This window comes from Octopus sinensis, linkage group LG10 (assembly GCF_006345805.1).
Source record: "Octopus sinensis linkage group LG10, ASM634580v1, whole genome shotgun sequence".
Taxonomy (NCBI): domain Eukaryota; kingdom Metazoa; phylum Mollusca; class Cephalopoda; order Octopoda; family Octopodidae; genus Octopus; species Octopus sinensis.
In genome coordinates this window covers 85,581,273-85,606,272 of record NC_043006.1, presented here as the reverse complement: position 1 = coordinate 85,606,272, position 25,000 = coordinate 85,581,273, and the positions used below count along the sequence as shown (strand labels likewise).

The window sequence follows — 25,000 nt, the reverse complement described above, 5'->3', positions numbered from 1 at the left end:
TACAAAAAGGACATATATTTCTATAGGTTAGAATATCTGAAGAGAAAGAAGTACCTTCTATTAACTCTTGCAAGTTAAAATTAATTATGTTTCCCCTCAATTGTTTTTAAAGGCTTTGCTGGTCAGTAAAGTTTAAATGACAGGTTTCAGTAGGTGATTAATCATATTAAACAAAAATAGGCTAATCGGGTAGCTTATGACAGATCGTAGTCTGGAAACGGAGTTAATAATTGCTTCAGGAAAGCTTCATAATGAACAGGACCATCAGGGGAAATTCGAAACTCACGTAGAAGGCTGTTAACTGAAAGAGAAAATGATGGAAATAAATATCAATACAGAGATGAATAAATGTTGAAGCACATATGTACAAGTGTATGTGCATGCAATATAGATTTAAATGAGCATATGTATATATCAGCATCATCATTTAGTGTCCATTTTCTATATTGGCATGGGGTGTACAATTTGACAGAATCTGGTAGATGGAAAGAATGTGTCGAGTTCTGGTGTTAGCTTTGGCAAGGTTTCTATGACTGGATGCCCTTCCTTATGCCAACCACATTACAATGTGTACTGGATGCCCGTTTTTTTGTGCCATTGGCATTAGTGAGGTTGCAAATGAGCAGACAGAAAATGAACAGGTAAAAAAGATAAGGAAAAAATACCTGCTACTGAGTGTGTGTGTGTATTTGAGATAGGGAGGTAGTTTTATGCTAGCTGTTGAAAGGCTAAAGTATGACAAGGGGAGAAGCACAAGTGTCTTGCTGCAGAGAAGATATATAACTATGTCTATATACGTATGTAAATACCTAACAATTGTGTACTGAGATGTAATTTTGTATTAGGACAAATATGAATATATACACTAATGTGTATTTGGGGTATATGTCTGTATATATACACCTGAATAAGTATGTGTATATATGATGTGTGTGTATATATGGAAGTTAACATTCTGCAATGTCCTTGCATGAAACACTTGAATAAAAGTAGTGACATTATATGGCTGCTTTCCTGTCAATAAATGATCCTGTATCTCCACTCTTAGTGGAGGTGCATGGCTTAGTGGTTAGGGTGTCAGCATCATGATTGTAAGATTGTGGTTTCGATTCCTTGGACTGAGCGACGCGTTGTGCTCTTGAGCAAAACGCTTCATTTCACGTTGCTTCAATCCACTCAGCTGGCAGAAATGAGTAACGCTGCTATGGACTGGCGTTCTGTCAAGCTGGGGAAAATATACGCCATAGAAACCAGGAAACTGGGCCCATGAGCCTGGCTAGGCTTTAAATAGGGCACATTTATTTTTATCTCCACTCTTACAAATATAAGTCCTTTCTTTGAAAACAGGTAGGGGTTAGCAATGCGAAAAGCATCTAGCCAAAAATAATGCTCCAATAATAAGTTTTCATCCAACTTACACTAGCATGTAAATTTAAACATTAAATGAATGGATATTTTTTGTGTGTTTGTGTGCGCACAAGTGGTCACATGCATGTACGTGAGTAGTAATGTACCATGGCTTTTGTGTGTTGATATTACCTCTCATATGATTTTGTATGTTACTTTATAATGTTTACACCTAATTGAATAAGATCTACTATTCATAAGGATGCGTCAAAGCAACTGTAAAAATATTTTCACATCTTGTAATATTATGTAACAACTTAAAGCAACGAGTTGGCAGAATCATTAGCATGCTGGGCAAAACGCTTTGCAATATTTTGTTCGTCTTTATGGATAAAAAGCTGAGTCAACTCCAGTGGAATTTGAACTAAGAACATCATCATTGATAATGATGTTCTTAGTTCAAATTCCACTGAAGTTGACTCAGCTTTTTATCCTTTTGAGGTCAAAAAGTAAGAACCAGTTGAGCACTGCGGTTGATGTAATTGACTTATCTACTTCCTTGAAACTGCTGGCCTTGTGCCATAATGTGAAACTGATATTATGCAACAGCTCAAACAGATCTTTATATATGTTATATATATATTAATATAAATTATTAGATAATAAATTATATGGTATACACCTGGTAGTTTGCTGGTAAAACACGTTCACTTTCACAGTGTTTGTCGGGTATTTGATTAATGAAAGAGACAGAAGATGGAAGATACAAGAATGTTTATTGATCACTATAAATCTTTCAACCCATCTAACATCGTATTTGGGCATTTGTTTCTGTTTGTATCTGATTTTATTGATCTTCTATAATAATGAAATTGTATCCCTTAATTTGCTGCTTTTGTATACATATACCAAGAAGAAAACTTGTAGAACAGATGCTTTAATTCAATACATCTTGTAACCACCTGAAGACGGATACTCCAGAACCAGTTGTTCAGTATCCCACCCATGAGGGATTGATGCTAGATGGGTCAAGACAATTGTAACATTCTCGTATCCTTCATCTCTCTCATTAATCAAATATATATATATATAGCAATAATAAATCTCTGAACAAGATGTAAACAGTAACCGCTCGACAACGTAAAGTATACTAGCCATCTCAATATGGCTAATCACTAAGGGTGGGTGTTACTGTAGCTTGTAGCCCCAGGAGAACATCGTCTCCAGCTGGCTTTAGGCACACTTTCTGTACCCTTATGGTATTTGCAAAGGGAGGTCATCTCTCCCTCGTAAACCTAAGTGATACGCACGGACTGCAGTTTCGAGGTAGTCCGTGCATATCACTTAGGTTTACGAGAGAGGAATGACCTCCCTTTGCAAATACCAGCCAGCTGGAGACGATGATCTCCTGGGGCTAAAAGCTACAGTAACACCCACCCTTAGTGGTTAGCCATATTGAGATGGCTAGTATACTTTACGTTATATATATATATATATATATATATATATATATATATATATAGAAATATATATATATATCATCATCATCATCATCGTTTAACGTCTGCTTTCCATGCTAGCATGGATTGGATGATTTGACTGAGGGCTGGCAAACCAGATGGCTGCACCAGGCTTCAATCTTGATCTGGCAGAGTTTCTACAGCTGGATGCCCTTCCTAACGCCAACCACTCTGAGAGTGTAGTGGGTGCTTTAACGTGCCACCAGCACGAGGCCAGTCAGGCAGTACTGGCACCGACCTCATTCGAATCTTTTACACATGCCATAGTAATAATAATAATAATATATTCAAATTTTGGCACAGGACCAGCAGTTTTTGAGGTGGTGGGGCCAGTTGATTACATCAATCCCAGTACTTAACTGGTAATGAGTTTAACGACCCTAAAAAGAAGAAAGGCGAAGCTGATCTCAGCAGAATTTGAACTCAGTACATAAAGGCAATTTTGCCAGTTCATAATAATAATAATAATAATAATAATAATAATAATAGTTATTAATTTAGGCACAAGGCCAGCAATTTTGAGGGAAGAGGTTTAATTAATTCCATCAACCCAACTATTTGACTGGGACTTTATTTTATTGATTCTGGTGGAATGAAAGGCAAAGTTAACCTCAATGGGACCTGAACCAAAACAAATACCACAAGACATCTTTCAAACACTCAAATGATTCAACTAGGTCAACACCTTTTTATTAATTGTTTCAAACATAGATACATCATCATCATCGTTTAACGTCCATTTTCTGTGCTAGCACGGGTTGGATGGTTCGACCGGGGTCTGGGAATCCAGGAAACTGCACCAGGCTCCAGTCTGATCTGGCAGTGTTTCTACAGCTGGATGCCCTTCCTAACGCCAACCACTCTGTGAGTGTAGTGGGTGCTTTTTATGTGCCACCGGCACGGAGATCAGACGAAGCTGGCAACGGCTACGAATCGAATGGTACTTTTTACGTGCAACCGGCACAGGTATCACAACTACAATTTCCATTTGATATTTATTTTGATGTTGATGTACTTGACTCAAAATATCAAAATAAATATCAAATGGAAATTGTAGCTGTGATACCTGTGCCGGTGGCACATAAAAAGCACCAAAGCTTTAAATTATATAGTGAGGAAACAGTAGCTTTGAATCAACCCCAATATTACGCGAGTAGTTTATGTTACCCAGCCCAGAGAGATAAAGGAGAAAAATTGACCTCATCATATTTTGAAGTCAGAGTGTAAAGAGTGAGAAGAAATACAGCAAGACATGTTTTCTTATGCTCCTAAACCAGTGGTTCTCAACCATTTTTAGCTTACAGATCCTTTAATTCCTACTTAACTCTACTAGATCCTTATGTAAAAAAAAAAATCTGATTATATTTTTATAAGGTATTATTAGGGATTTATCTTTTATCTGTTTCAGTCATTAGACTGCATCCATGCTGGTCACTGCCTAGAACAATTTCTAGTTGAATAAATCGACCACAGCACTTTTTTTTTTTTTAAAGCCTGGCAGTTATTCTATTGGTCTCTTTCGCCAAACTGCTACATCACAGGGACATAAATCCACCAAAACCAGCTGTCAAGCAGTAGTGGGGGACAAACATAGGTGCACACATACACACACACATATATACATATAACAGGTTTCTTTCTGTTTCCATCTACCAAATCCATTACCACAGCTCTGGTCGGCCTGAGGCTATAGTAGAAGACACTTGCTCAAGGTACCATGCAGTGGGACTGAACCTGGAACCAAGGGGTTGGGAAGCAAGCTTCTAACCACACAGCCACAACTCTTTTACTCTTTTACTTGTTTCAGTCATGTGACTGTGGCCATGCTGGAGCACCGCCTTTAGTCGTTCAAATCGACCCCAGGACTTATTCTTTGTAAGCCTAGTACTTATTTTATTGGTCTCTATTTTGCCAAACCACTAAGTTACGGGGACGTAAACACACCAGTATCGGTTGTCAAGCGATGTTGGGGGTACAAACACAGACATGCACATACATATATATATATATATATATACGACAGGCTTCTTTCAGCCTCCGTCTACCAAATCCACTCACAAGGCTTTGGTCAGCCCGAGGCTATAGTAGAAGACACTTACCCAAGGTGCCACGCAGTGGGACTGAACCCGGAACCATGTAGTTCGTAAGCAAGCTACTTACCACACAGCCACTCCTATGCCTAACTGTTAAAATATTTTATGTAATGTAGAAGTATAATTAATTTACTGCTTATAAACTTCAGCAACAAAATCTTACATAGACGCTGGTTGAGAACAACTGCTCTAAACAATTCCTCCAGTGCTGTGTCCTGGATATCTAATAAAAATAATGTTTCTAACTTTGACATGAGCCCAGCAATTTTCAAAAGAGGGTAAAGTTCATTACACTGAAACCAAAAGCAAAGTTGACCTTGACAGCATTTGAACTAAGAACATAAAGAGCCAAAAGAAATATTGCTAAGCATTTTATCAAACGTGCTAACAGTTCTGCCAGCTTGCCACCTTATTTTAAGATAACTTGAAAAAACTTAAAATAGGCACCATCCCTTGGTTAAAAACTAATAATATTTAACTACTTATTTATAATTATACAATAAATATTGGTAAAGAGGTGATGGATGGAAAAGATGTTACCTTCTTGATCGGTGAGTCTGTCTCCAATGTTTGTAAGGATGTGCCGAAGTTCTTTAGCTGAGACATAGCCTTTCTTGTCAATATCATGAGTTTTGAAAGCTTGCAAAATTTCCGTCTTGACATCTTCCGACTGGCTGTGTTCGTGGAGTACATCCAAGAATGAGGCAAAGTTCATCTTACCATCTTCTGCAGAAACAACAAAGACGAATTTACAGAACTTTCAAAGAATACAACTGCCAACACCAGCACTATTCTTTTGTACAATTTTTCAACTGCAGTTCTTAACACAAATGGTTAGATGTTAACAACATTGAGTTTAAGTAATTTAATTTTGCATCTTGATTTAAAGAAGAGGTGAGAGAGTCAGAGGGAAATGGACAAAAAATGAGAAAGATAGGGAGGGAGAGGGGAAGGAAGACAAATAGTTAGGAAGTGGGAGCACAAGTGAGAAATTGATTCACAGAAAGATGTGCAACTGCAAGGACAAGGGTTAAAGTTATACATGCAAACATATTACTCAAATGAAAAATAAATGAATCCAAAAATTTTATTGTCAAACTTTTTCCCATTACACTCAAACAAAAAATAATTTATGAATTTCTTTCTCTTTGAAAGTCCTCTTCCTACGCCATCAGAAAAAAATTTTCCCCCCACAAATTTCTTTATAATTGGTTCGTTGGTGTAAATTTTTGCTCTCTGGCATCTGTACTAGTGGAGCATTAAGAGCACCATCCCAGCATAATCGTTGCCAGAGCAGCTAACCAGCTTCCATGCCAGTGGCAAGTAAAAAGCACCATTTGAGCCAGATCGTTACCAGCGTCTCCTTACTTGCACTTGTGCCGGTGGCACGTGAAAAAACATTTGAGCGAGGTTGTTGCCAGTGCCACTGGAATGGCTCCTGTGCAGGTGGCACATAAAAAACACCATTTGAGCGTGGCTGTTGCTAGTACCGCCTGAATGGCCCTCGTGCCAGTGGCATGTAAAAGCACTCACTACACTCTAGGAGTGGTTGGCATTAGAAACGGCATCCAGCCGTAGAAACTCTGCCAGATCAGATTGGAGCCTAGTGCAGCCATCTGGTTCGCCAGTCCTCAGTCAAATCGTCCAACCCATGCTAGCATGGAAAGCAGATGTTAAATGATGATGATGACATGTAAATACAAGGGAAAAGATGATATATGAGTGTTCAGCTTATTGTTGAACAACCTGCACAAATAATTTGTTTATAGTGATCAAATGTATGTGTTGTACAATTAGCTCTCTCCATCAAAATGATGTTGCCTGTCTGTCAGGTGTCAAAGTGACTGCAGAGCAATGTGAAATGAAGTGTTTTGCTCAAGAACACAATGCGCAATCTAGGAACTGAAACCATGATCTAGCAATAGTGAGTGCAACACCGTAACCACTAAACCATAGACCTCATATATACATACATACAAATACATAGTCATATGTATATATATTTATACACACATACACACATATAAATATCAGCAGCATCATTTAACATCCATCTTTATGCTGGTTTGGGTTGGATAGTTTGACAGATTAATCCCCTTTGACTGCATGGGGTTGCAGTAGAGAGGAAGGAAACTTTATAAAAGGAGATGAAAGGTTAAAGTATGAAAGAAGGGACTAGAATAAAACAAGTTTCTTGCAGTAGAGGAGATACAATGCTACTCACTACTCACATTCTTGTAGAGTGGGTGGGAGTAACCAGGATGGAGATGGTGAGAGGGATGAAATGATAGTGAAGTATCAGCGAATCCTCAAGGTACAAGAAGATAAACAGGAGTTGGAACATAAGAACAGAGAATGTAGCAAGGTAGAGGACGAAAGAGTGCATGAGAAAAGTGAGGAGTGGTTAGAGATGGGGAAATATAGTGGTTAGGAGGACAAATATAATGAAAACAGAATTAACTTTGATGGGTGATCAATAACAAATATACATCATAGGGAAAGCTTGGAAGAGTAGTTAATGATTACAGGGATTGGAGAGCATTGAGGGGTGGCAGTAGTGAATGGTGGACAAGAGTGGCAGGGTGATGATAATACATATGATTTGGGTGGAAAAATAGGGGACGGGTGGCAGTATAGAAGGTAGTGAAGAGCGGTGGAATAATAATAATCCTTTCTACTACAGGCACAAGGGGGGGGGGATTAATCGATTACATCAACCCCTTGACAGAATTTGAACTCAGAATGTAAAGATGGACAAAATGCTGCTAAGCATTTTGTCCAGCATGCTAACGATTTTGCCAGCATTTGAACTTAGAGCATAAAGTCAGAAGAAGTGCCAATATGCACTTTGCCTGGCTTGGTAACGATTCTGCCACAACAACAACAACAACACAGCAGAAACAAGAAGGAGAAGAGAGAGGGAGGTGACATGTAGGTGAGTAGGATGCAAAAGAGTAAGGGGAAAAAAACTGATGTGTAGAAGTAGAGATAATTTGGTAGCACACACAGATGATCAATGTCAAATGTGAATAGAGAGATACAATATTAAGGAAGAAAGATGGATAAGAAGTGAAGTAATTCTGAGAAGTGAGATTGATAATTAGTATTAGAGAAAAAGATGATTAAACAGGTAGTTCTGTTCATATTCAATTACAAAAGCTGAATATTTCATTTTTGAATTTGGTTTGCAAGATTCTTTATATGAGTTCGTGTGTTGAAGCATATTCTATTGTGTCTGGAGTGAGTCATTTTCTTTTTGTGCCTTATAATATAACACACTCACCGGTAAAGTTTCCACTTTTTTCTTATTTTTTATTTTTCTAAAATTTTCGTTGCGTCTTGCAAAACTATTGGAAACTATTGAAAAGGTTGCAAGATGCAACGAAAATTTTAGAAAATAAAAAATAAGAAAAAAAGTAGAAACTTTACTGGTGAGTGTGTTATATTATAAGGCACAAAAAGAAAATGACTCTCCCCAGACACAATAAAAGCAGAATAGTAATGAAAATAATGGAAGAGTCAGTGAATGAGAGAGTGAGGAATAGGAGGGGACTGAGAATCAATCCTTGACGAATCAATTATACACTAAGTTCGTTGAGTGCTTGTTAATTGTTACCTAATGATAGCATTTTGGTACAAGGCTTTAACCCTTTAGTATTCAAACTGGCCATATCCGGCCAGAATATTTAACCTGTTTTATATTGAAACTGACCAGATCTCGCCTCTCACCTCAGCCCTACCATGTCATTCTAAAACTAAAAAATCACATCACTGAAATCTCTAAACTACAAGATAATACATGATTAATTCAAAACAATATAAATAAACAAACATCACATTTGACAGAATAATCTGAACACTAAAGGGTTAAGGCTATCAAAAGTCACTTGTCTACTCCAAGCTTCCTCAGTGACCCCCAGAACACAGAACAAGAGATTATACTGAAGAATTTCTTTAGGTTAATAAAAACTAAATATAGCAGCTTACTTTTATCTAAGTACATCTCTTGTAGTTGTCTGACTCAGAAGAGAACATATATGGTACACTTCGCAAGCACAAAACCAAATTGAACCTCATCTAGTATATTTCTATCACACACACTAACACAAACAAAGAGAAAGTGGTTAGCCAAATAATAAAAAAAAAAAAACTGATTAAAAACAATGCTAGACACAAATAGAGATATCTTTATATATAAAAGTGAAGTTGTGTGTGTGTCTGTCTACTCCGATTTAGATTCCTAACTACTCCCACATTTTGCGGTGCAGTTTAACCAAAAGCGGGTATGTTATAGTCGTGATTCATATCGAGCCCTTCTGGGTATTAGCACGTGTCTACAATGAGTCTACGATTTTAAAAAAAATTTACCATCATTTTTCCGCATTTTTAATGCATTTTTTGCTTGGTTTATATAAGGGAAGTAACTCTCTAAAAATGCTTATATAGTTATTTCCCTTACAAACCCAAGCAACGCCAGGTGATACTGCTAGTGGGATACAAAGTAATCAGAAATAAAAGCAAGCAGTGGTGGGGAACAGAGACTAAAAGGTGAGTCATAGTAAAACAACAGAAATGTGAATGAAAGAAAACGGCTGCCTACCATCCTTGTATTTCTCCAAGTATCTGACAACCTCCTCTCTAGTTGGACTGAAGCCAAGGGAGCGCATGATCAGGGATAATTCATCATCCTGGCTGATGTAGTTACGTTTAGCATTGAAGCTAAAGCATTCTTTGTACTCTGTAATAACAAATATATCAAATATTGTTTTATATCATCTAGACACAAAGAGAGAAATGAAGTAAAAAAGAATAAACAAATAAAAAGACATTCTCTTATTAGTTTCAGTCATTGGATTATGGCCATACTAAAGCACTGTTTGTAAAAAGTTAGTCAGATATATTGAGAACGGTAGTCTTGTACTTTTCATCAGTCTTTATTTATCAAATGGCTGAGTTTATGATCATCATCATCATTGTCATCATCATTTAACGTCCGTTCTCCATGCTAGCACGGGTTCGACGGTTCAACCGGGGTTTGGGAAGCCAGGAGGCTACACCAGGGTCCAGTCTGATCTGGCAGTGTTTCTACAGCTGGATGCCCCTCCTAATGCCAACCACTCCGTGAGTGTAGTGGGTGCTTTTTATGTGCCACCGAAACAGGTGCCAGGGGAGGCTGGCAGCGGCCACAATCGGTCGGTGCTTTTTACGTGCCACCGGCACAGAAGCCAGTCAAGGCGGTGCTGGCATTGGCCACGTTCGGATGGTGCTTTTTACATGCCACCGGCACAGGTATCACAACTACAATTTCCATTTGATATTTATTTTGATGTTGATGTACTTGACTCAATAGGTCTCCTCAAGCACAGCAGGTCATGTGCCACTGGCACAGAAGCCAGTCAAGGCGGCACTGGTAGCACACAAGGATGATCAATGTCAAATGTGAATAGAGAGATACAATATTAAGTTTCAATCCAATGTCCAAATACACACACACTTGTACACACATTGGTGCTCCAGCTTGGGCTTAACTATGATGATTAAAAGAAACTAAAGAGCACACAAACAAAGTGGCTTCAGCACTGTTTCAAACAAATTTTCACTATAGTACCAGGCACTGAACTCAAGATGTCACCCAGTGAGAATGAACCCAGAACCTCATGGTTGCAAAGCAAACTTTGTAACCATGTAGACATGCCAGCATCCAGGTATATATAAATAGAAACAGACAGACAGGCACACAGACACATGTAAACACACACACACACACACACAAGGTTGTCACTCAATAAAGATTTAGTTGTTCGATCAAATGAATGAAGGTGTAAGTGGTAGAGTATTCCACTTCACTGTGGAACCAGCATGACACACAATGTGTGACAAGGCTAAATATTTGCTTTAAAAGTACAATCCTTCTGCATAGTTTCACTCTCCTCAATTTCACTCACAAGATATTCCAAATTGATCTGAAGCCATAGAAAATAGCATTTGCTCAAGATGCCAGAATGCCATAGCTGCAAACTGAACAACAAAACCAATCAGCCTATGTACATGCAGGCCAATTAGTATGGAACTTCCATACATAAATACTAACACACACACACATTATATATATTTATACATACAAACGTAATTAAGTACACATGTAGATCACAAACACACACACAAAACAAAACAAATTCACACCACTAAAAATACTGTAGAACTGGTTTTCTTTGATAATATAACTGATAGCAGAACTTGCTACAGATTGTCAAGAATGTCGCCTAACACCTTCTGAGAGTTATGAAGGCTATTATGTACAATCAGCTAACTGACTTCTACGTCACACTGGTATGTACAATAGCCTATTACAATAGGCTATGTACAATAGGCTATGTACAATAGCCTATTACAATAGGCTATGTACAATAGCCTATTACATGCTAGATGTATCTGAGCCAACAAAACAGCTATGATATAATCTGTTGATCTGCTAGAAATAGAAGCCAAGTCTCCACCAAATTAGATCCAACTATCTTTAAAAAGGACACACTGAATAATGGAGACCTGAATAAATAAGACAATTAAATTATTGCACAGGGGTTCCTCGAGCCAGTGGAAAGTTTCCTTGGGGTTCCGCTCCAGCAAAAAGGTTGAAAAGCACTGGTGTAGACATAAGCTCCCCCCCACCCACCCATCAGATCGACATTACCTGCACAGGTGCAATGGATACCACATGTCAGATGTTGAAATGATTGCAGAGCAATGTGAAATGAAGTGCTTTGCTCAAGAACACAACTCAACGCCAGTCTCGGAATCGAACCTACGATATCACAATTGTGAGTGCAACACCCTAAGCACTAAGCCATGCACCTTTATATATATAGATATATAGATAGATAGATAGATATATACTCTTTTACTTGTTTTATTCATTTGACTGTGGCCATGCTGGAGCACCGCCTTTAGTCGTGCAAATCGACCCCAGGACTTATTCTTTGTAAGCCTAGTACTTATTCTATCGGTCTCTTTGCTGAACTGCTTAGTTACAGGGATGTAAACACACCAGCATCGGTTATCAAGTGATGTTGGGAGGACAAAGAAAGACACACATGCATACATATATATAACGGGAAGCTTTATGAAAATAAACAAAAGACGAAGGCAGGTGGAAAACAAACGAACAATTGTATTAGTATGGCGCTCAGGAAATATAAATAAAACAAGTCTTTAACGTTTCGAGCCTACGCTCTTCAACAGAAAGATACACAGAGAGAGAAAAACACAGAAAGAAGGAGAGAAAAAAAATGCGTGCAGTAGCTAACGAATCAACATGGCGATCTGATTTCGGCCAGAGGTCAAAGATCAAACATGAGACGCGAGAGCGAAATAAGGGGAGATAATAGGGTTGATAAAATGGTTGAGGGACCAGCTAAAAGTGCGTGGGAGGGGTCTGGATGTATGTATGTATAGGGTTGGTGTATGTATTAGTATGTATAAGGGTGTGTGTGTGTGTGTGTGTGTATGAGAGAGTATTAGTGCGTAAGATTGGTCTGGACGTGCGTATGTATGGGGTTGGTGTATGTATTAGTATGTATTAGTACGTATTGGTATGTATAGGTGTGTGTGTGTGTGTGTGAGAGAGTATAAGTGCGTATGCGGGGTCTGGACGTGTGTATGTATAGGGTTGGTGTAAGTATTAGTATGTACTAGTATGTATTAGTACGTATTAGTATGTATTAGTTGGTGTGTGTATTAGTATGGCACATCATATGTGATGTGATGTGTAAAGTCATGTGGTGTAGTGAGGAGAAGAGGGGAGGGGGAGAAGAGGGGGAGGGGAGAAGAGGGGAGGGGGAGAAGAGAAGGGGAGGGGAAGAAGAGGGGGAGGAGAAGGGGGAGAAGGAAGGGGATGAGGGGGATGAAGGAGGAAAGAGGGAGAGGGGGAGAGAGAAGGGGAGAGAGGGAGTGAGGGAGCAGAGGGAAGGGGAAGAGGGAGGGAGAAAGAGGGAAGAAGGGAAGGGGAGTAGGGGTGAAAGGATGAAGGACTGAAGAAGTAGGGGTCGGGGGGAGAAAGGATAGGTGAGGAGGGGGGGGGGGGGGGTGAGGTTAGATGAGGAGGGGGGGAGAGTTGAGACCAAATGGCGTATAAGAGCGAAGAGAGAAGATTAATTCCTGTTCACGGCGCAAACGGGAATCCGGATGGCCTCTGTGTAAGGACAAACCGAACACAGATAGGTGTTGCAAGGAGTGACCGGTGGAGCGGAAATGGCGTGAGACCGGTGTGTCGTTCGCAAGGTGGATGTCACGAAGGTGTTCCGCGAACCGGTCAGCCAAGCGGCGTATACAACGGGCTTCTTTCAGTTTCCGTCTACCAAATCCACTCACAAGGCTTTGGTTGGCCCAAGGCTATAGTAGAGGACACTTGCTCAAGGTGCCACGCAGTGGAACTGAACCCGGAACCATATGATTGGTAAGCAAGCTACTTACCACACAGCCACACCTATGCCTATATATATATATATATATATATATATATATAGAATAAAAACTTACTTGGAACAGGATGCGTGGCTTTTTGGGGTGTCCTGTACCTATATATGCATGTATACATACATATAGATGTAAGTACATACATATATGTATATATGCATATGTTTTATTTATTATTTTGTTAGTATATATATATATATATAATATATATATATATATATATATATAATTGTGACGCGAAACTCTACAACTCTTTGATTGACCTTCTCTTCCTTCCCTATCTCCCTCTCACTCCTCCTCATCTCTTTCACAGCCGGGTGAGTTGCTTCCTTTCGCCGCTGGCATTCAAACAGTGAACACTGTTCTTCTAGCGCTCTTACAATCTTTCCTCGTGTAGGCCAGCATTAAGGCCCTCATTGTCTGTTTTTTTTAGTTGTTTTATTTCTTGTACTGTATTTTTCGTACTTGTAATTTTATTTTGTATTTTTATTTTTTGTATTTTTATTTTGTATTTTATTTTGTAATTTTATTCGTATCGTTTTTTTGTCACATGTTTAACTTTTCTTGTTTTTACCCCTCTGCGAAGTAATTTTATTTAATTCCTTCGCAGGAAGGACTAGTTCTACGAGTCGTGTTCTGTCCAACCTTCGAAACACGCTGGAGTTGAACTAGGGACAGCTGATGAAGGGGATTTTTCCTTGTGCAGTTTGTCTTGTACTCTCTTTTTTTCGTTTAGGTCCGTTTCCACGTTTGTTTTTACATTTTCGTTTCTCGTTGAGTTCTACGTCTATTTGTGGTGTCCTGTACTCACGTGTATATATTTATATATGCATGTATATATACATGTAGATGTAGGTACGTACATATATGTATGCATATATTTTATTTATTACACTATTGTATGACTGAGTGCCCTCGCGTCGATTCGATTCATTTTCGTTTCGTTTCATCTCCTCCAAGTAAGTTTTGTTATATATATATATATATATATATATAGAGAGAGAGAGAGAGAGAGAGAGGAGAGAGAGAGAGAGACAGACAGACAGAGAGAGAGAGAGAGAGAGAGATAGATAGATAGATAGATAGATAGATAGATAGATAGATAGATAGATAGATAGATAGATAGATAGATAGATAGATAGATAGTTCAAATTTACAGAAAACAAAAGACGAAGATAGGTGAGGGAACAACAAGCAGGTGTATTAGTTAGATGCTCAGGAAGACTGGAAAAGTCTTTGACATTTTAAGCCTACACTCTTCAACAGAAAGGGTTGAGAAGAAAAAAAAAATGGAGAGAGAAAAGAATGTGTAGGGATTATTGGTTCAATATGATGAAATGACCAGAAGAAAGAGGCTGAGTAAAAAGGAGATAAAAACTTAGCTGAACAAGGGTGTGCAAGCACATCACACATATATATATATATATATAAGAATTTTTTGCGTAATAAGATTAAAAACCAAGGCTGTGTAGATATTAGAGCATTTATATATAGAAAGTCTTACAGCTGTTTCCAGGATATTTATTAATTATATCCTTTCATCGGAGACGGTGTGAGAGGATGGTTAAGTCATAGTTAGTTTAGATGTAATACAAAATAGAGAGTGAGGTGGAGGAAAGAAAATAGATGCAAGAGAATAGATTTTTAGGTCACTTTAAATAAAAACCTTTGACTCTGCAATACTGTATATAAATTCTCTACTGGGAATGACCAAGTTTAAAAATCTGCTGGATCTCACTCATAGAAGAATCTTACATTGCTTATAAACTCTATATTTGGAAGGACTCATTTTAAAAGTCGTGTAAAGAATGCCAAGTTCTCAAAGTGAAAAGAGTCTGTGGAAGAGGGATACATGATGATGTAAAGCCTAATCTCAAGATGCTCAGATTTGGAAATGAAATGATAAAAAAACCATGATAATTAACAACATGCAGTGCTGAAGAAGACCAGCCCAATAGTCGAAACTTAGCAAAACAAACTCTAAAATAGTAGTAATGATGGAAGCTGAAATGTAATGTATCTAAATTTGGATCTCTTATTCATTGAGTTACTAACCTAACCCCTAGCACGCTGATACCCTCTCATTTCTCTCTACCACTTTGTAAAAATTTCTCTTGTGTAACAAGGGATGGTACTGAATCTTTCTGTGGTCAATCCCTCCTACTACTATCTTATCACTCTACCTCTCTCCCCTATCATGATGCCTATGTCACAAAGGATTAAACTGGATCTACTCATATCCAACAGATCCTTACCATTACCTGCCTGCATGTTAACCATTATTCCTCCTCTCCCAGATCACTCATATTGGCATCTATTGTTCTCTTATCACCGTATGCCTTAATTAATATCCATCATTCACTCTTTCAGTAAACATGTGACTATCATCCCAGCCAGTGCTGTCTCCCTTATTTCATTACTCCCGGTCACACTGTTTCTCTCATCATACCATTACAAGTTTCAAACAAGAGTAGCAAGGGATTGTCTACAACTCAGAACAGAACAAAAATAAAAAGTAGCATTTTTTTTTGTCAATTTCTTTTACAATGTTTATATCTATCTTTTGCCCAAAAGATATACACAGAAAGCATTAATATTCTTCAATACAGTTTCTATTGAACAAATTCCATTCGCAAGGCACTGGTCAAACCAAAGATAAGGGAGCAAACATTTGCTTAAGGTGTTGTGCAGTGAAACTGAACCTAGAACAACATGGTTGGATAGAAGAATAAGTACCAGTCAACCCAGTAGATTATTTTATATCTTGGCATCCTAACATTAGACCTACAATTGGTTTGAATTAATAACTGGTATGTACAATAGCCTATTACATGCTAGATGTATCTGAGCCAACAAAATAGCTATGATATAATCTGTTGATCTGCTAGAAATAGAAGCCAAGTCTCCACCAAATTAGATCCAACTATCTTTAAAAAGGACACACTGAATAATGTAGACCTAGGTGCACACTGCCAGATGGAAAAGAAAAAGAGTCTTAAACAAGTGACATCTACTACAAGAGAGATTCTAAAGATGGGTTCCAAAAATTAAAGTAAATTGCTTTGTAAACAAAATCAAAAACTAGTGGTTGTATTGTTGGAACGAACTACTTTTGTCAGTGCTTCTGCAAGAGAGCATGGACACAAACCCAATTCCTTCCTTCACCATTGACAGATCTCTACATTAAGGGTTCCCAACCTTGAGTGCCTACATTGCTTGGGGACATTAGATAGTATTTCAGGTGGTGTGACAAAGAGGAAAGTATTTACTTCATGAAAGTCAATTTACAGAATAAAATTCATGACTAACTCTTAGAAACAACTTTATACTATCAAACACACTAAAAACCATTAGGCTGAGTCAAAAGTCTTGCAATATTTCAGTCACTTGTTAGCTTCATTTATCAAGTTACAATAAAATCAGTCTAGCATTCACAGTAGAGGCCATCATGTTGCACTGTCTGAAGCCAGTGTTCTGAAAGATCTTGTCCTATGAGGCAAAAAATTCCTTCACTGAAGCTCCCACCTCTGCTTGGTTGATGAAGCACTATGAGCCATGGATCACAACAGGTAATAATCTGAGGGAGATAATTTTCTTGTCCTTTGCCTTGAAGTACCAAGAACTGGTATTAGCACAAGATCAAAGAACTGGCTGAAATGTGGCTTCAGATGGTGCAACATGATGGCCACCACTCTGGATGTAGTAATTTGACAAATAAAGCAAATAAGTTGCCAAAATATTGCAAAACTTTTGACTCAACACAATATATTATCCAACACATACAGATTTAAACCTTAAGAGATTCTCACCAACATTCTTGTAACATTCTTGTATGAATCTGGAACCCTTTCTCTTTGTCAATCAAAACAAAAGCTAGAATCACTAAAGTCCACAGGTAGAGCTATAGAATGCAATCGGCAGGGAAGTTTCATGTTTGATGAAGTCATGAACGAGAAGTAGGAACAAAGAATTCATTAAATTTTATGCCCACAGTTGTGATTTAGTACACTTTAACAACTTAGAATTACTCCAGTTATTTACAGCTATTCACTGAGTGAAAAGCTTATTTTTTGACTTCAAATTGTTCCTCCACAATACTGAATGTGGTACGAAGACCAACATTTTCATAGTCACATGTGGTATTAGTTTAGTATGTAGTCCAAAAATAATTAAACATTTTCTTGAAGTTCAAGAGCATAGAAAAAGTTGGGAACCACTGCTTCTATATGATAACTATAGCCACTAGAAACAGCAGTCAAGACTTCCTTAAGTTACATAATCTTAAAAACACAGGCACATAGTGGATGATGTAGTTTGAGATACACTAAGACCGCACACACAAAATAAAAAAAGGAAAACATGATGCGAATGTGATGGCTGGGCTGTTTTTTTTATCATAGATCCACTCTAACAGGGCTGATCTGGGACTAAATAACAACCAACTTCACAGCTGAGTGGTTAGCAGTGAAACAGGCATCCAGCTGTAAAAAAAAAAGTGAACTATTGCAACAAATAAACCATTCCACGCTTGCAAACATCAAGTGTAAATCTCAACAACAAAACTGACTGGGAGTGTCTCCACTATACACAATACAAATATTTTCAAAAATATATAGATGCACAATGTCGGCGTTCGTCAACACAGACAACATTTTTTGTACAACAGAAACGTCTACAAGGATAAAAAAGAAAAAAATCAATTTTACTTTATTTTCATTGTTCCATCACTAATTGTTATACACACACACACACACACATATATATATATATATCAATACTACACTTCTTCAAAGATTAATTAACTCAAGAACAAGAAGTTATATTTTGATTGAGCTTTAGAATAGAATTGTCTGTCTGTCATCATCATCATCATCATCGTTTAACATCCGCTTTCCATGCTAGCATGGGTTGGACGGTTCAACTGGGGTCTGGCAAGCTCGAAGGCTGCACCAAGCCAGTCAGATCTGGCAGTGTTTCTACAGCTGGATGCCCTTCCTAACGCCAACCACTCCGAGAGTGTATAACCATTTTCCATGCTGGCATTAGTAGGGTGATTTGATAGGATCTTACAAGTATTAGGACTGCATCAAGCACCCATATCAACATGGGCATGGTTTCTACAGCTGGATGTCATTCCTAACACTAACCACTTTACAGTGTACTGGGTGTTTTTTTTTTATGACACCAGCACTAGAAGCTTGCAGGACAGGAAAAAGAAAAGCCATCTCAAGTGAGTGGGAATGATTTTGAAAGAGGGCAAGTTGGCTTTATGCCAGGTGTTGAAAGGCTGAAAGTATAACAGGACAAGTACAAGTGTCTTACTATAGAGGAGATACAAGGAAACCTCACATTATATAAGGGTGGGTAGGAGAAGCTGGAAAGAAGATAAAGGCAATGGTGGTGAAGATGCCAGAATGTATTTGCAAAGGACAATAAGTTGAGTGTAGGAGAGTATATGGTCAGAGGAACAAGAAGGAAAAAGAGGGTTAGGTAATTCTACAGGGCTTCTTTATCAGAAATTTCTGACACAAAATGGTACAGCCAGTGCCATTCCATGTTTGTATACACATTATAAATGTTATACAGACAGGTAATTTAAGACTGTTGAAAGTGTATATATTAATATAATTCTAGCTTGGCTAGCATTCACACATGTTAATAAATGTTTTGTTAAACTAGCTTTTGTACTGGAAGTAACATTTTTTGTTTAGCTCAGAATATCCGGGACATTTGTTACTGAGAAGCCCAGATCAAAATACAATGTGTGACAAATCACCAGCATTCTGAATGAATGCCCTGTGTTTTTAGTATGTTTCTTTGATAAGTTTCTCTGAAACAAAATATTACAGGTAGTGCCAGTCCTCACTTGTATATCATCATCATTTAACATCCACTTTTCCTGGCTTGCAAGAGTTAGATGGAATTTGCTGAGACAGATTTTCTACACTTAGATGCCCTTCCCGATGCTAAACCTCACCCGTTTTCAAGTATGATAATGTTTTTCACAGAAAACTGGAAACAAACAACTTCACTTGTGAGACACTGATGCTCATTTATACACCATGCTAAGTCTAGACAAGGGTACACACAGATATACTTATTCACACACAAACATATATATACAAAGGGCATTTTTCCGTTTCTGTCTACCAAATCCACTCAAAGCTTTCATTGGCTCTAGGCTGTAGTAGAAGACACTCATCCAAGGTGCTGCACAGTGGGACTGAACTTGAAATCACATGGTTGGGAAGCAAGCTTAACCACACTAATAAATATATCATTTTATTTATATTAGTTGATGTAATTTGCAACAGTTGAACTTCTGTTTTACACCTTTAACAAGCCTTGCCATGGTGTGCTCATGAACAGCAAAACAGACACAAATTTACATTACTGAAAACCAAACCCTGATGAACGCCAACCTGCACACTCATGGTTAACTTTCACTTTACTGATAGAGCCTCTGTACATGGCCTGTACAGCTTTCACAAGCCACTCATTTACCCCTAGTTTTCTCAGAGCCTATATCACACAGTAGGTCCTCTGTCAAAAGATTTCTCCAGGTCAACAAATGCCAAGTACAAAGGTTTATTCTTAGCTAAAAACTTCAACAGTTGTCTGACTATAGAGATAGCATCAGTAGTGCTGCTCTTTGTTACAAAGCCAAACTGCATTTCCCCTAATCTGATTCGGTTCCTAATTAATTGGGCTAAAACTCTCCATAAATTTCAGGACATAGTTCAGCAATTTGATACCTCTGTAATTACTTCTATCAAAGGTATTTCCTTTTCCCTGAATAACCTGATTAACTATACCTTGCCTCAGTCATAGATTTGGATTGCAGCTTTTCTGGCCATAGGAAACTGCTACAGCAAATTCCGCCTGACCCATGTGAGCAGAGAAAGTGAACACTAAAACTGATGATAATATCATCATCATCATCATCATTTAGCATCCGCTTTCCATGCTAGCATGGGTTGGACGGTTCAACTGGGGTCTGAGAAGCCAGAAGGCGCACCAGGCTCCAATCTGATCTGGCAATGTTTCTACAGCTGGATGCCCTTCCTAACACCAACCACTCCGTGAGTGTAGTGGGTGCTTTTTACGTGCCACCGGCACAGGTGCCAGACTAGGCTGGCAAACGGCCATGGTCGGATAGTGCTTTTTACATGCCACCGATATCTATATCAATGGCACACCTACACAAGGGTGCCACCTACATCAAGTTCCACATAACTTTCAGAAAAATGGATAGTTTTATAATCAAAATCTACAACTGAAAATTTCATTAAAAAAATATCCATTTTCGAAAGTAATGAGAAACAATGTCAAGGCACACATGTGTAGGTGTGATTATATAGCATACTACATTACATATATATATATATAAAAATAAGCTGATGTCTATTCACTTTTAAGATGTGTATATGTGTGAGAGAGAGTATATGTTATGGGCATCCAGCTGTAGAAACACTGCCAGATCAGACTAGAGCCTGGTGCAGCCTCCTGGCTTCCCAGACCCCGGTCGAACCGTCCAACCCGTGCTAGCATGGAAAACGGACGTTAGATGATGATGATATTATTATTATTATTAATACTATTTAAAACAATTTGATTCAGCCCCATGCGACTTAAAGTTCCGTAGGCTTCTTATGGAAACATAGCTCGTTGGGCTCAGTTAACTGAATGGAGAGATGCAGTAAGTCCAAGATTACTACAGGAAAATACTGTAATTGGTGAAGGCAGGTCACATGCTGTTGTTAGAAATGAGATTGACATTCCAGAGACACCAGGTGCATTAAAAAGGAATACTTCCTGGACCATGTGACTGGACAGGAAGCTGGAGCCTTACTGTCTGGCCTGTCTTAAAGGGACCTTGTGGGCCACTAGATCAATGGCCAGTGAGGGCGTGAGTATACCAAATGTATGAGTGCATAGATGTGGGTGTCTGATGTCTATGCATGTGTATTAGCTACGTGTGTGTGGGGGGGGGGCATGTGTGTAAGTTGGTGTGTGGGTGGGCACTGGTGACATCAGTCTGTTGAAAAGTGCATATTTGCTAAGGTGTGTGTACATATGGGCGTGAGTGCCTATCAGCCATGTGTGAGTACTTCCCTGCGAAAATATATGGGTGTGTCAACTGTGTATATCAGCTGCGTGCATATGAGTTGAGAGCGAATACATGTGTATTTGTATATGCATGTGCATGTTTAGGATGCATGCATGAGCGTCTGTGTGTACGAGTGATTGGTAAATGCAAGTATGTACATTCTAGTATTTCTATGTGTATGTATAAATGTGTTTGTATGCATGTATGTGTACAGATATATACATGCTTTGGGATTTATGTGTGAGCTTGACAAATGTATGCTAGTGTGGTTGCAAGAACATTGCTTGGGCAGGGAGGAATTTGCTGTTGGATTGAGGTTTGATAATGAGAGAGGAAAAGCATATATACATAGATGTTGGTGTGTGAGTGTGCACCCCTGTAAAAGGGGAAAAAAAAAACCGTAGAGGTTACAGGGGATGCACAAGATTGGAAGGTCAGCCTCTGGTCTGCATAGATATCGGTGGTTAGAAACGTTGTCTTTGGTTGTGGAACAGCATGTGTTTAAGTGCAGCCAATGTTGATGCAATTATATCTGGCAATTGTGAGCACCGAGTGAGTAAGGTGAGGCACTATCCATGATGATTCATTCGGTGCGAGGAGTTTCATACATATATATATAAGCACAGGAGTGGCTGTGTGGTAAGTAGCTTGCTTACCAACCACATAGTTCCGGGTTCGGTCCCAGTGCGTGACATCTTGGGCAAGTGTCTTCTACTATAGCCTCGGGCTGACCAAAGCCTTGTGAGTGAATTTGGTAGATGGAAACTGAAAGAAGCCTGTCGTATATATGTATATACATGTATATGTGTGTGTGCGTCTGTGTTTGTTCCCCTAACATTTCTTGACAACCAATGCTGGTGTGTTTATGTCCCCGTCACTTAGCGGTTCGGCAAAAGAGACCGATAGAATAAGTACTAGGCTTACAAAGAATAAGTCCCGGGATCGATTTGCTCGACTAAAGGCGGTGCTCCAGCATGGCCGCAGTCAAATGACTGAAACAAGCAAAAGAGTAAAAGAGAAAGAGTATATACCCACACAGTCGCCCATGATTGTGCAGATATAACAATCCAGATAAAGAGTACTCCTAAATACAAACGTGTAGCATTTTATGCCGGATGGCCTAAATAAATTATATATATATATATATCGCTTGGATCGGAGATCTTTTGGGGTCTAAAATAACTTACATAGTCGTAGAATGACTATAGCTAATAAAACCAGTTACATTCAGGTAATATTATGCAATATGTGAACTGATTATATATATATATATATACATATATCTGTTTCTTTACTATCCATAAGGGGTTAAACACAGAGAGGACAGACAAAGGAATTAAGTCGATTATATCGACCCCAGAGCGTAACTGGTACTTAATTTATCGACCCCGAAAGGATGAAAGGCGGAGCATTGAAGAAACTACATATTCACTAAATCGTTTTCATAATATAGGATCAAATTCTTTCTTCGTACATTTAACACTTGCACACTGACTAATTACATATATATATATTACAGACGACACGAAGTAACAGTATATTAATTGACACTTCCCACTCCAGACGATAGCCATATTGTACACATAACAGAAGTTACTGTGGAAGGAGGGGGAGAGCGAAAGGCGATTGGAAATAAACTTCATATTAAAGGTCTTACCGTCAATTTTTGCCTGACTGAAATGACGGGCCTGGAATTAAAGACGAAAAATAAATTATATTCAACGAAAATAGTCTCATTATTGGTAGGAGGAAGCCAAAAAGAAAAAAAAGAAAAGGAGAGAGAGACGTACCATTTTTGTTGTTTACTGGGACACCGTTTAAGGTCGCTTAAGTCGGTGAAAAAAACCATTCAGCTAAATGCGTATATTTAATTTTTGTCGTTTTATTGTATAATAAATTTCCTATTTTAAATTTGAGAATATTTATTCTAATTTTGTGAATATATATGTGTGTGCGCGTTTTATAAGTAGAAGCTTTTTGAATCTTTTGAATAATCAGCAATGTGTAACACCGGACTTAGATTCCAGAAATTTCAACTTCAAATAAAATATACACTATCTTCAAAATACTTTTTATTTTATACGATTGTAAACACAAACGTTCACCAATCTACCACATTCACTCAATAACAGATATATAGATAGATAGATAGATAGATAGATAGATAGATAGAAAAGTGTGCGCGCGCACAAATATGCAGTTGTCAATGATAGAAGCGACAACATTAAGTCAAGCATTGCAGTCGAACCCCACTTGGGTGTGTCAGTGTAACATTACAATTCGATGCCTCACTCAGTATTTAGAATTGCAAATAAGTAACTTATTCACTTCATGCAAATCGCCTGATACAGGCATATATAAAATGAGTCAATTGTATACAAAGCTCATGATTTCAAATTCCGCCGAGGTCGACTTGGCCTTTCATCCTTTCGGGGTCGATTAAACAAGTACCAGTTACGCATTGGCTTCGATGTAATCCCTTTGTCTATCCTTGTTTGTCCCCTCGATGTTTAGTGCCCTGTGGGCAATAAAGAAATATATTGTATACAAACCTCAGGGACACGATGACGTGTCGGAAGCGTTTAATAAAGGAGAGAATAAGTTAAGTGAAGAACGACGGTAATGATAGCGAAAAGTGCGTCCACAATACACGGAAGAGAGCCCCAAAAGACAGGAAAATCAACAGTAAAAGGACCTTAAAGAGAAAAGGATGCTTAATTTTGTCGAATTGTATGTATGTAGGTATGATGTGGGTGTGCGTCCATCATTATCAACATCGTTTAACGTCCGTTCTCCATGTTATGGACGTGTTTGGATGCCCGCCAACCACTTTACGAAGTGTACCAGCAGGATCTTCTACTGGCACCACCACTTAGTTGCCTTACAGCTTGCAAGACTTGAAGGTCTAAAGTGTTCCCTATAACAAGAAGAATAAGAAAGAGTCTGTGATTATTTTAGTCAAGGGATATGAGAGACGCTAAAGTATGATAAGAGGATAAGATTCAGAGTTATGAGAGGGTGGTCGTGAAGAGAGTAACAGAGAAGATACAGATGGAAAAGATAGGATTAGAGTCAATGATGAGAAGGGAAGGGAGTGGTAAAGGTGATGAGGTAGGTTGTGTAGAGATAGTCCAGAGATATCTCATATAAGGGTGAGTATAGATGGAGAGTGTGAAAGGATGGGAACATGAAATAGAAAATAAATGAGGGTAGCAAGGAACCAGAAAGAGTCATTGAAAGAGGGGTGTGGAGTCATGGGGTAAACGTGAGAGAAAAAGAGACTGAGAAGAAATGGTGAATGGCAGTGGGTGAGCAAGATTTGCAAGTGGTGAGATAAGGGATAAAGTGGTATGGGTGATAAAGAGGTAAAATAATTGAAGTGAATACGGATGATTGAGTGAAAGAGACAGTTAAATGAGACATGGGTGGCAGTGGTATAAGTAATATATATACCAGTG

At 38.4% G+C, this 25,000-nt stretch overlaps 1 protein-coding gene across 1 annotated transcript in view; it reads right to left on the bottom strand.

Moving 5' to 3' along the window:
• Positions 1–23,449, bottom strand: part of LOC115216815 (calmodulin) — a 24,571-nt gene extending 1,122 nt beyond the window's left edge. Inside the window, exons 1-5 of the mRNA XM_029786397.2 lie at positions 23,333–23,449; positions 23,200–23,230; positions 9,561–9,698; positions 5,501–5,686; positions 1–301 (exon numbers count right to left, since the gene is read on the bottom strand). The exon at positions 1–301 is cut by the window's left edge and continues 1,122 nt beyond it. Of these exons, the coding sequence (XP_029642257.1) occupies positions 195–301; positions 5,501–5,686; positions 9,561–9,698; positions 23,200–23,230; positions 23,333–23,335 (465 nt within the window). The 5' untranslated portion in view covers positions 23,336–23,449 and the 3' untranslated portion in view covers positions 1–194. The remainder of the gene's footprint in view (positions 302–5,500; positions 5,687–9,560; positions 9,699–23,199; positions 23,231–23,332) is intronic.
• Between the last annotated feature and the right edge of the window lie 1,551 nt (positions 23,450–25,000).